The following is a 13,582-nucleotide window of genomic DNA, read 5'->3' on the forward strand; positions in this document are numbered from 1 at the left end:
TGAGTAAAACTAAATTGAACAAGGCTATGATTTATCATGTAATATACAATCACTTTACCAGGAAAAATCCACCTGATCTTTTATTTGAGAATGCTTTGGATGTTTACTTCAGCATGTACAATTGGTATTAAAAAGTAGCACAATTGAGAAATATACACTGATAAAGTTGTATGGTTGTGAAGTTTTAAACTTTTCACTTCTAGGTGCTGTATCTGAAGCCCCCATGGACCCTAGCAAGCTTACTGCAGTGCTTTAAAAAACACTGGATGGCCGTATTTGGCTATATTGTGCCAAGAAGCTTACTTGCAACCATTGAATGCCTGCATGAACATCTTTGTAAAGGTAAGAATCTTATGTGACTCCTTTTTAGTAATAAACTTCTAAACATACACCTCTCTCCATTGAGGTCAAGCCCTCTAATCACAGGAGTCTTAAGTGTGCATTATGAAAATATACATATAGTGTATATTTAAAGGTTTATTTTTTCTCCTTTTTAATTCAAGAATAATGGGAGTTATGTGGATTATCCAAGGGAGACTATACCCTGGAGAAGTAGTCTTCCTTCTTGTCTTTCGCACAATGTGATGGTTGTTCCAGATGAGTGGCAAACATCGCAGTTTGCTGCTTGCAAGCGTTTTGTAACTTTTTAGCCCAAAGATCCATGATACAACACTTGTCAGAAAAACCAAAAAGAAGAATCTGCATAACCCTCAAATCTGCCCAGACATGGGCCTTAAAATGGAGCAAGGATTCACTACCACTTATTGAAGAAGCTACAAAAAAGCTAACTGTCTCTTGAGACTGTTTGGCAGCCTTAATTAAATATTCTGCTGCTCCTTTCCTGTTTTTAACAAATTTGAACAAAAACTATTGAAATCAATCATTTTATAGGATTTGCTTCAAATATTACATCTTCATGTGCATGCTACCAAAAAGTGGAACAACATATCATCTAAGAAACTTGTATAGCTTTTTTACCAGAGTTCTCAAGTACTTCCAAGTATTTGTTTGTTTCTATTTGAAATCTTCCTTCCTTCCTGGTTTGTAAGAAAAACAGCTTTAATTAGTTTATAGGCATTTGTATAGGTGTGCTGTGTCTCTGAAGAACTTACTGATGGAAAACTAAGTCAAAGGCATGAGTCTTGCATTTAGTTATGAAAGTGTCAGTGCTTTTATTAATTGGCAGTAGTTTTCCATTCATTACTTGTAACCATAATTATGCTGGGTCTACCAGAAGGTGTGCTAGCACAGGTTATGAGCAGATTATCTGACAATGACATGTCTAATGAGCCTATGCCAGATCCTGAATGGAGGGTGATTTGATCCAAAATGAAAAGTCTTATTCTTACACACTGCTTGTTATATTCCTTCCTGAAACTGGTTTTTTGTTTTTTTTTTTTAATGCTCATGGTTTGTATCCAAGATATTTCATATACTGGCTGAAATAAACAATGTAGATGAGTCTTTTTTAAATGTGTGTGTTTTTCATTAAACAGCAGTGTTCTAGTTTTTTTATTCTTACATTTTTTTTTAACATTGGCACACAAGGTTTATTCCTGATCAACATTTGATGAGGATGATCTTCTCTCCCTCCATACTTTCATTTTACCCACAAAAACAAAATTGCAAGAATGTGTGACATAGCTTCCTGTTCCAGCCAGAGTTCTATATGTAGTGGAGCTTGGGAGCACTTCACAATCTTTCAGCCCCTTGAATTGAGTAGAGTTTGTAAAGTGCATCAGAGTTTGTGTTCTAGAGAAGACTTTGGTTTAGTGATGTGCTAGCACATTGAAACTATTTTTTAGGCTTACTGTTGGACTTTGACTATAGGCATTAAACCCTCAGAAGAAAATAGCACCTGATCTTATACCATTTACGTCAATAGGATTTTCAGACTTTTTTTGTTTGATAACGATCTTGCATAACACACACTTATTTTTATAAGTATGGATATCCTAGAATGTTTAATTCATACAATAATTGTAATACCTTTTTGAAAGTATAGAACTGATGGTGATCATACTTGGTTTCAGTTTGGAACTGTTAGCTTTTTTCCTTTACTGTTTGTGCATTTTAACACCAAACTAGCTTGCTTCTCTAAAACTGATTTCCCATGTTTCTTCTTAATGTTTTTTTATCAGGTAAGACAGTTGACCACATAACAGCAAACATCCTGCTCCAGGAATCTAAAAAGCTATTGCATGCTTTCAGCTCAAGGTCAGACTATGATGGTGTACTTCCACAGGCTTTTGCTTATGTGACTAAACTGCTCCAGATGCTTGCAGAGGTAAGCTGCGTGTCAATGTACGTAGTTTTTACACTAAAACTATGGCTTAACTGAAATTTTAACGTCACCAATCATTGACTCTAAAAACTTACTAAGGGTTTTCTAGTTTTGTTATAATGACAAATTATTGTAAACAGTGCTAGGTGGGGGTTAACAGGATATTGTCATAAGTGATGCGTCCCAAATGTAACCCCGCTCCCACGACAAAAGTGAAGGCTTTTTGTTTATAAAAATATCCCTGGCAGAATTTTGCTTCTATTAACTCTCAAAAAGGAAGTGAATGACTGAAAAGCAAGTGCATACTGCTGCTTTTTGATAAAGATTGAACTTCATATCAAATTAATAACTGTTATCCTGCATTTGAAGGTGATTTATTAAATCATCAATTCCAATCTTTTTTTCTCTAATTACCGTGATTTTGTAAGATTCACTTGGTTTGTGAATATGTCGGTGTAGGTTGAGCTGCCTCTCTTCTCCTGACAACTCAGTTTGTGATTCAGTTGTGGAGTTTCTCCTTTGTGCACTTCAGAAATCCTGCATGTCTAATTCCCCTTTCCACTCAAGTATAAAAATTGGTGAAAGAAAGCAGAAAGATGACACATTATACTTGGTGGTTGTTGGACTGCCCAATTAAAAGCTCTGGTAATTCTTATTCTGGTGCTAAGGATGAAAAATAATGTATAGGCCATGGCAAAGGAAAGGTGGTTTGTTTTTTTTTGTTTTTGTTTTTGTTTTAAACACAACAAAAAGAAGTAGTAACTTTGAGCCAATTAGCCTAGCCAGGGTCCCAGGGAGATTCATAGATACTAAGGTCAGAAGGGACCATTCTGATCATCTAGTCCGACCTCCTGCACAACGCAGGCCACAGAATCTCACCCACCCACTCCTACGAAAAACCTCACTTATGTCTGAGCTGTTGACGTCCTCAAACCGTGGTTTAAAGACTTCAAGGAGGCTGGGTTTTTTTGTATATTTTTACAACATGAGCTGTTTTTCCTTAGATTCTTATTTCTGTTTTGCTATTGGGTTATTGAGAGGTAGTCATCAAGATTTTTTGATTTTTTTTTGGTGGACACTGCTAGTTATTTAGTATAAAATAAGGAAAGGTAATCTAATTGATTGGAACAGCAATTGCTGTCTCCTACACTTCAGAATGGGAGTGCCTTAGTATCTGCATGAGTTATTTTATTTTTCCTGTCAAATACATAATTGATTACTGAAGTTCTCTTCAGCAATGAGTGTTTCCTGAGCCCTTATCTAGTATGCTCTATATGTGAATAAATAATTGGACTCAAGTTAGGCATGATTAACATTATAGAAATTTAAAGCTCACTAAATAGAGTAGATGCAAGAGTTTTTTCTGACCTTACTTTGCATTTAGAGCAACTAATTTTCCTTTCTCGGTCTGCAAAATTGTTATCTGAAGGTAGTTTTGCATGAATTACACAACCCAATACCATGGATCACTTGGGTGTTTTTTGTTTGCTTGTTTTCCCTTGCTAAATTTGTCATCTTTAACTTTTATTGCCCTGCTCTAAAACTACTAGAGGGTTTTTATTCCTAGGTTTGCCACTGGTTCAGTATGACTGGTTAGTATATAGGTTTGTTTATCAGCCTCAGATAAAATTTTGGGTTTGACTTTTTGATACACACACATTAGTATAGGAGTGAAAAACAATTAACAAAGACAGTGTGTTGCATTTCCCACAGCCAGATGGGGCTTTTAGTACAATGAGGAAAAGATGAGGGATAGTGCTAAGGTGTTATAGGGTCTGGTGGAAGTGTAATACATGAGCATAAACTGAAAGGCTGCCTGGCTCCTTTCTCAAGCCAAGGTCAAGCAACCAGTTAGGATGGGGATGGAAGGAGGCAGAAGAAACACTACCTGCCAAATAAAAGCTTGGCCTTGGCCAGAACACAATCTCACGCCTTACCCCTCCCATGGGGCCCAAAAGAGGTGGGACAAAGACTCCAGACCACAACCCCCCCCGTCATAAATATAAAGGGAAGAGTAAACGGCTTTAAAATCCATCCTTGCCAGAGGAAAAACCCTTTCACCTGTAAAGAAGCTAGGATAACCTTGCTGGCACCAGACCAAAATGACCTATAAGGAGACAAGATACTTTCAAAAGGTGGGGAGAGGGAGAAACAACTCCTCTCTGTCTGTGTGATGCTTTTGCCGGGGACAGAACAGGAATGGAGTCTTAGAACTTAGTAAGTAATCTAGCTAGATATGCGTTAGATTCCGATTTCTTTAAATGGCTGAGAAAAATAAGCTGTGCTGAATGGAATGTAGATTCCTGTTTGTCTTTTTGTAACTTAATGTTTTGCCTAGAGGGATTCTCTGTTTTGAATCTAATTACCCTGTAAGGTATTTACCATCCTGATTTTACAGGGGTGATTCTCTTTTTTTACTTTTTCTTCTATTAAAATCCTTTTAAGAAACTGAATGCTTTTTCATTGTTCTTAAGATCCAAGGGTTTGGGTCTGTGGTCACCTATGCAAATTGGTGAGGATTTTTATCAAACCTTCTCCAGAAAGGGGAGGGGGGTAACGTTTGGGAGGATTTTTTGGGGGGAAAGATGTTTCCCAACGGACATTTTCCTAATAATAATACCAGTTAGACGTTTGGTGGTGGCAGCAAAAGTCCAAGGGCAAAAGGTAAAATAGTTTGTACCTTGGGAAAGTTTTAATCTAAGCTGGTAAAAGTAAGCTTAGGAGGTTTTCATGCAGATCCCCACATCTGTACCCTAGAGTTCAGAGGGGTGAAGGAACCTTGACACCCCCCAAAATGGAACATGATGATAACTTGTAAGGGGTGAGACTGATGGCATGCATTGCAGGTTTATTTGGGCCTGCTAAGAAAGAGGAGGTGGGAATGGGGAACGGGGACACAGGCAAGGCGGAAACTAAGAAACAGACTCTTCTGGCGTGTAGAGCTATGGATATGCTTGCTTGGAACTAATTCCAATAAACATTGCATTGCCTGCACTTTGGATTTCTGGTCTTCTGCTTTCTGTCTGCATGACAAGAACCAGGGGAGAGGGTGAAGGGAAAGCCCTGTAATGATGACCTTATTGAAATCATTTCAGTTCTTCTGAGTATCCCCATTTTTACAGACAAAGAAAATATTTGTATACACCACAGCCTGTTGTGCTGTTTCGAATATAGTAACTTATATGTAAAATGCCCTCAAATCCTCGCTTTGCAGAATAACTCTTATCAAGTATTTGGCATTAGTGTGAAAGAAATTCCATGTCCTTGATTTGTAATGAGTGTTGAAATTCTTTTACTGTGAAAATCATGTGCTTTACATCTTTAAGTGAAGATTAAACAGAATGAAACACTTCTGTTGTGCATTAATGAGCTATTTTGGGGGGAAAGGCGTGGGTTAAAATTTGCAAATTCAGCTTTGGAGTCTTCTATGGATTGACTATACATGGATAGTTCAGTGGTTAGGACACTAACCTAGGACTTGGGAGGCTCCACCACAGACTTCCTGTGTGACTTTGGGTAAGTCACTTAGCCTCTCTGTGCTTCAGTTCTCCATTTGTAAAATAGGAATAAGAAGACTGACCTGCCTCACAGGGACATTTTGAGTTGTTATATTTAAAGATTGTGAGGATCTCAGATGCTATGGTGATGGAGGACATACAAGTACCAGTACCTTAGATACATTGATCATTTAGAAAAAAAGATTCATATGTAGGTTTTTTTTTTTAGTTTTCCAACACTGTATGGTTGTGTATTTCATGAGGTTCAGTCAGACAGTGGACAAAAATCATCAGAAGCCCTGACAGCTCTTTCAGAAAACACTGCAGGTTCAAAAATGGAAGATGTAAGGCTGCATCTGCAAACATGTGAGGAAGGCAAGTCATTGTCAAACACTCAGCTGTCCCAAGATAAAAGACATCAGGAAATCTGGTCTGTCCTTGAAAGAATTTGGAATACAATAAACCTGTACAGGTACAAAGTGCTGAAAGGGTTGGGGGGATTTTGCATGCTATTAGTTGTTTCGTGTAGTTTCCACAAACACACACTTATTTATGGAAACTGTCTGCCTTTCCCTACAAGGCTGTCCTATTAATGATGTACATGGGTTGGGGGGAAAAATTCATACATTCTAATTTTGAATGAGTTAGTAATGACATAGGAATTGCCATATTGAATCGGAGCCATGGTCCATCAGCCGAGTATACTGTCTCCGACTTTATCCAGCACTAGATGCTTCAGAGTAAGATGCAAGAACCTGACAATAGGTTTATGTGGGATAGTCTGCTCTCCAGGAAGATCTTCTCCTAATCCCTAATAAAGATTGGCTTAAACTCAGACATGAGGCTTTCCCTTTCAATTTTTTTTTGGCTTGTGTATTATAACTTATCTATATAAATGACCAACTGTTCTTCTTTAAATCTTACAAAGTTCTTTGTCTCTGCAGTTTATAAAGAAGTGTATTAATGGTTGAATTTTTAAAGAAGATATCTGAAAATCCATATCTGGTATCTGTTGCTGCTCCAGTTGCACAAATCAAAAATGTGTGTGTCTGCACATTTTGCAGTTGCATTTTGAGACCCACGTGAAAATTTGACCCCCAAGTTTCAGTAAAGGATACAAGGCTATACTTATGAGGTCCCTACCAAATGCACAGCCATTAAAAACACGTTGTGGACCCTGAAATCTGGTCCTACTTCTATGCTAAAATGTTTGATACTCTGTAAGGAAAGATATCTGTGTCTAAAAATTTTTTAGAAGAATTAAAAATAAGGATTGTTTCATTTTGTCAAATTTTTTTTTTATTTATGGAAGGGTTTTTTAGAGTGCTATTACAGTTTCTCTTACAATCCAACTTTACAAAACATGCTAAAGACTAATTCTTGACAATTTAAGGTCTCGGCCATAGAGTGGTTGACTAATAATTATAATTTAAATAGTGAGAATAGCTTCCTGGTTAGAAACTGGGACTAGCACTTCAGTTTGCATACCCACTCAAGGGTCTTTTCCATACTCGCAGGAATGTGGCTCGTCATTATTTTGTAAAGTGTTTTGAAAGCCTCAGCTGGAACATCCTATGTCTGTGACATTTGTTTATTAAAGTAACAATAAGTGATCAGAAATCTACCCTTTTGACTACAAAACAATTGAATTGGTGGCTTCTGTTACCTGTTTAAGCACCTTATCTAAAATAAATGCATGCAAACAAAATAAAAACTTTGTACTCCTGTGTGTGTGTTTTGGACAACACTAATGTACCTGACATTTGTATTTGACCTTTGAGACAATGTGCATGTGTTTGTCTATCAAAATATAATAATCAAAATATAGTATTTGTGATGTATTTCTTGTTTCCCATGATACAAGGCAAAAAAGAAGTCTGTTTTTAGTGACCCCTTCTGATAGAATATTTTCTCTTGTTTTTGCCCTCATCTTAGTACTGAAATTTTCCAGAAGCTGGATCACAATATAATCACTACCACCACTGCAAAGATCTCTTCATTTGAAGAAGCTTTTTTAGGCCTACAGAAACTGATGGCAGCTGTGAAGAATATTCTTGCAGGGATTCGTAGGTAAGTATTTTAGCAGACTGGAGTGCATAACTTTTTTTTTTTTTTTTAAACTGTAATGTACTGTGTGCTCGGATATCTCTCCTTTACTAATTCTGAGATTAATACCTGCACTTACTTGGAAGAGTGTTTCTCAGTCAGTGTGTGGTTTTAAAAAAAAAAAAAAAAAAAAAAAAAGTTGCAGATATTTAAATGGTTAGCCATTTGGATCTCTTGGAGCAATTTTCCCTCTCCCCTATAATTTTGGGCCTTGTCTTCCATTAATTGATGACCAGCCACTGATAGGCACACCAGTGTAGACAAGGTAAACTGAAATCTACATTGGCGGAGCCTTGGTTTCAAACATGGATATGCTCTGGTGCACAAATCGTGGCTGTGCTTGCCTATCCTTAAAGTTTGCACCAATACAGCTACATCAGTTACAGAAATCAGGGCAGATTTCCAGTATAGACAAAGCCTTAGAGAAACACTTGGGGCATGATTGGCATCACAACTAGCATAATAATTGGCTACTCTAGCAAACCTATAATGCCGCTGTAATAGTGGTGTCAAAAACAGCTATGTTTGATCCTGTGCTAATAAAATCAGTTGGACTTTATGTATGGATTATTAATGGTGGCAGGATCGAGCCCTTTGTTTTTAAGACCACAGAATGACTAAAAATGCAGATTCAAAAATGTTGTGACTTTGTCTGAGTATCATCTTTACTTCCATAAGGTAATAAAGATTGTTCACCTATGAAAACAGCTAGAAAAATAATCTTCTAAGATATCTTTTGGGCCTAATCGTATGATTGCTGAATTCCACCAGCAGCAACGCAGAAGTGAGGATGGTATGGTATGGTATTATCGGCAATTCCCTTTTGGGTCAGGACCCCCAATTTGAAAAACACTGGTCTCCCCCTTGAAATTTGTGTAGTATAGGATAAAAGCACACAAGACCAGATTTCATGGGAGGAGACGAGGTTTCATGGTCCGTGACACGGTTTTCATAGCGGTGAATTTGGTAGGGTCCTATATGTAGGAGGTCAGACTAGATCTGCTGGTCCTTTCTGCCTTTTAAATTCTGAGGTGAACAAGGTGTTGGGCAAGGAATATTCATTGTCTGACTTTTTTTAATTTTTTTAATTAAGGAGTTTAATTGAATAGAATATTACAATAAAAATATATTAGTAGTAATAGTAGTAAACCCTGGCCAGAAATCGGGACGCAATTGTGCTAAGCAGTGTACAGGCACAACAAAAAGTCTCTGACCAGACATGTTTGTGCCAAACTAAGTAATCTGGTGTGGTGGTGGTTTTTGTACAGGAAATTTAATAGATGTGACAATACTGTAACAATAGAATTTTTTTTAAAGGAAAACTGCTCCAAAGATGGTCAATAAATAATAGTGCATATAGAAATAAAACTTAGATCAAGGGGGTTTGATTTTGGCCAACTCCTGTTTTTTGTAATATGATTTTTGTAATATATGTGGACATGTTGTTGCTGGGTTTTTTTTGTGGGGTGGGGGTGGGGAGGAGGTTAATGCCCATAGCTGAGATTTGGACTCATCCAAGAATAGTAGAATCAAGAAAATGTAATTAGTTTTATTCTCAGACCACTGTACTGGTTTTATTTCTGTTTTGCAGTTTCATGGTTGTCAGAGAGCTAGTATTCAGAGTAGCAGCCGTGTTAGTCTGTATTCGCAAAAAGAAAAGCAGTACTTGTGGCACCTTAGAGACTAACAAATTTATTAGCGCATAAGCTTTCGTGAGCTACAGCTGTATCTGTTTAGTGTTCGTTGAGAACTATATCCTTAACAAGAATAAGACCATTTAAGGAATGACAAGGTTATTTGTGTCCTCAAACAATGCCCAAAGTTGTGGGGTTTTTTTGGTTAGTTTTTAGGTTGAATTCCAGACATGCTTTTTATTTTCCTTTTTAAAATAGAATAGCTATCTCAGCCTTTCCTTTTATGGGAGGGCGCTTTAGAAAAGAATAGGGGTGAAATTTAGTAGGGTTATATAGAAATTACTGTAAAAATCTGTTACAGGATTATTTTCCAAGTTTTTTAAATCTAAAGCAACAATCAAATTCTCCACTAAATTATATAGTAAGATTTTTAAAAGATGACAAAAAAGGGTTACCATTTTTATATTAATGTATAGAAGTTTTCCATATGGTTACTTCTGTGTAATAGCCTTTAGGGAGTGGCTTTTTTTTTTTTTTAAACCTCTTTATAAATTTCACTTGTGTAAAAGAGGAGAGTTTTTAGTATTGTGTGATAAGTATATTTATACCTCTAAGAAGCTTCAGGAAGCAGAGTATCAGATAAAAGGTTCTATTTAGAAATGATTAGCCTTTGTGTTGATTGTTTGTTTGAAAACTTGCAGTAGGGGGCATTGTGGAGAAAAGAATTCAGGGACATAGAAAGTTGCAGACCAGAATTAAACTGTACCCTGTAAATTTAGGGCTTGTTCTGTTTGTTTTTAACCTTTATTACAGGTATTTAAATCTGTCAGAGGCTTCTGAATTACTTTCCCTCCCCCACAAAATACATAAAACCATTTACCCATCAACTCCAAGTGATCACAATATTGAACATCAAAACAAAAAGCCTGAACTTCGGGTGGGGGGAAAATGCATACCACTTTGTATGTGGTTTTTATGCTGTGTGTGTGAATCTAAAGAAAATAGATTAACTTAACGTTATTTTCTTTAGTCCTTTATATTTTTTTAAAAGGTAGGTTCAAACTTGTTACATTTTGTATTAGTCGATAAAATAATTATATGATTACAGGAAGGAGAACATCTGGGGAAAGACAGTTATTAAAACTGGAATTAATTCTTCATAATGTTTGCGGTAACCTATCTCAGGGTAAAATAAACTTTCTGTGCCTGTTTGTTGAGATTTACAACAGAAATTGCCCATATTAGATCCTGTGAAAAAGACATGGGTGTCTACTAGTAAGTTAAATTGAAAACTCAACTGGCTTCTAAATTTCAGACCAAAAATTAAGCAGCCCATTCCTAGGGAGAAATGGTGAAGGTGTAATTTCAGTTCTCAATAAACAAATATCAGGTGGGGTTACTCTAGCCATCCAAAAATTAATTTAAATACTTGATTACTAAAACTGTATTTAATTATGTGACATGTGCATAGCTTTTTTTCTTTAATTACAAAGTTCACTTAACAAAAAGTTTGGGGAAAAATAGAACTTGCAATTTATACATGTGATCATGTAATTAAAGCTTGTGTATAATACATATGAAGAGAAAATCTCTTAATTTCCCAGCAAGAATTTCTGAAGTAAAGTGTGAGCTTGCACATGTGTGCACATGAATGAGAGATAAATCTAAGATCAATACTGGAAACATTTCTAAGTGCCTTGCTCCATACCTTGGATAGTTACTTGCAACTTTTCTCGCTAGGAAGCATTATATCCCTTAAGAAATGTTTGCTATATTGTGACTCTAAAAATATAGAATAGATAGTTTGATTATGTAATATAGTGCATAATATATCATGTTTTCTCTGTTTAAGTAGTATTACCTCCAGGTCTGCATTTCAAAATACACACGTGCTGTGTGTAGGACTGGGAGGACTGAGTGACTTAGTGGTTTTTTTGTGTTGTGTTTTAAGTCATTGTCATATTGGGTTAGGACGTATGACTTTTCTTGTGTTTAAAGTTCTACTGGTTAAGTTTATTATTGATTTAAAATTTTAGATTTTTCCAAAAAACTTCAGTTAAGAGGAAAAGATGATGTGCCAATCATATATGTAAATGATTTGTTTATCTACATTATAACAATCAATCTTAAGGATTTAGTCATGTAAGACTTTTGATTTTTTTTTTTTTTTTTTTTCAGAAGTTTCAGCTCAACACTTACCTACGTGCCAAAAACAAATGGCCAGGTTATCAAAAGAACTCAGCACACTGAGTGTCACAATGGGAGCTGCTGGGTGCCGAGCACTCTTGAAAAGCTGGCCCATTTGTTGGTGCTGAGCATTTGAAAATCTGTCCTGTAGTGCTTGAATTTTAGAAATTATTGAACACCTGTAACTCCCATTAACTTCAGTTGGAGTTGTGGGTGCTTGCCTCTTCTGAAAATCTTGCCTCTTACTTCGGTGTAGCTGAACTCTTGGAAATCTGTCCCTTAGCGCACACAGGACTGACTGGCTGTGGGGTATGAAACCGTTCATTTGCAGTTTTTGGGTTTGAATGTGGCCCAGATTAGTAAGGGATGAAAGTCCATTACTTTCTAATTCTAGTTCAGTGGCCTGTGGGAAATGCATGGAGGTGTCATTATTTTTGTCAATTTCTAAACGTATACGTGACAGAATCACTATCTTAATGAAAATGAATTGGAAACGGTGCTGTTTCCATTTCCATGTTAAGCAGAGATAGTTGCTAAGGGAAACTTGTGCCACTCAAAGGCATGGATTATTCCAAGGCAGAACAGTTTGGTAAAATTAACCATTTTATTCTCTGGATCAAATATATCCCAATACAAAAGGCCATTTCTGTATCTGTAAATACATGAAAATTGCTCATGCCAAAGAATGAGAATGGAATAGCTTTTGTTCTGTCTATAACCATATTTGTTCTGTCTATAACCATATTTTAAATTGACAAAAGAAAACATTTTATTATGTTTATCTTTTTTAGAAGGTTTTAAACTCCTTAAATTAATCCTCTCAGCCAGATTGTAAAGCCAAGCAAATGTACTTAAACTTTGTTCTTTGCCAGCATTCAGTGCTTCATCTGTTCCTTATGCTGAAGGTTATGAAAGATATTTTAAATTCAAGGATGTCTCTACAGTTGTTCAGGTGGTGAGAAAATTCCAGTGACTGAGGAGGAGAAGGGCTGATTGTTCTGTGGAAATCTAATAGCTTCTCTCCTCAGCATATTCTAAAGCCAATGTAATCTTTATGTAATCTTAAAATACATGCTAAAGGGTTATTGCATAGATGATATTTGTTAAATTTTCAGAGTTGGTTAGAGTTTTGTATGTATTAGGGTTTATTTTGGAGTCAAATACTTTGATGTACTAACTTAGGGCCTGATCTTGTAAATCTTTACTGAGACTTTAAATAGTCCTCCCGAAGTCAGTGGACGTATTCATACAATAAATGGTTTTCAGGATTGTGCCTCACTGAAGTCCATAGAAAGCCTGTCGTTGGTTTCACTTGGAGTAAGATTGGGCTGTTTGTGATTTTTAGGAGAAGAAAAGTTTTAAATATTTTGCTTTATAACAAATAAATAAATCATCTCTATGATCTGATCTCATAAGATGCTGCATAGCTTGCAGGATTTGGACTTATGAGAAACAATATGCTTGAATTGGAAGTAAAGTTGCATTAGCACTTGCCTCTAGATATTTTCTACATCTAGGAAGTGTTTGTCTTTCAGTAACTCTACACAGACTACATTTTAATCCAGCACAAGAGAACAAAATTTTGTGTATATTAGTGTGTGTCTTGCTAAAGTTTGAGAACTGCTGTCCTATTCTAATGCAACAGACGATCCCACTTTTTGTTTTAAAATTTTTTGGGGATCTCTGAGCTGCTCCGCTCAGCCTTGCCCCACTTCTTCTCTGAGACCCTGCCCCCACTCACTCCATCCCCCCTCCCTCCATTGCTCACTTTTCCCCCGTCCTCACTCACTTTCACTAGGCTGGGGCAGGGGGTTTGGGTGCAGGGCAGGGTGCGGGCTCTGGGGGGGGAAGTTTGGGTGTGGGAAGGGATGAGG

General features: G+C 36.6%; 1 protein-coding gene across 7 annotated transcripts in view; it reads left to right on the forward strand.

Moving 5' to 3' along the window:
• The window catches only part of SWT1 (SWT1 RNA endoribonuclease homolog), a 78,752-nt gene that overhangs the window by 34,638 nt on the left and 30,532 nt on the right, over nt 1-13,582 (forward strand). For 5 of the 7 annotated variants that reach the window (XM_038414934.2, XM_043490647.1, XM_043490650.1 and 2 more), the window contains 4 exons: nt 204-342; nt 2,142-2,287; nt 6,045-6,253; nt 7,717-7,851. In XM_038414934.2, coding sequence (XP_038270862.1) covers nt 204-342; nt 2,142-2,287; nt 6,045-6,253; nt 7,717-7,851 — 629 coding nt within the window. Of the gene's footprint in view, nt 1-203; nt 343-2,141; nt 2,288-6,044; nt 6,254-7,716; nt 7,852-11,699; nt 12,990-13,582 lie in introns of those variants that run through there. The other 2 variants (XM_043490649.1, XM_038414936.2) reach the window with 2 other exon arrangements.

The sequence above is a fragment of the Dermochelys coriacea genome, chromosome 8 (genome assembly GCF_009764565.3).
Source record: "Dermochelys coriacea isolate rDerCor1 chromosome 8, rDerCor1.pri.v4, whole genome shotgun sequence".
Lineage (NCBI taxonomy): Eukaryota > Metazoa > Chordata > Testudines > Dermochelyidae > Dermochelys > Dermochelys coriacea.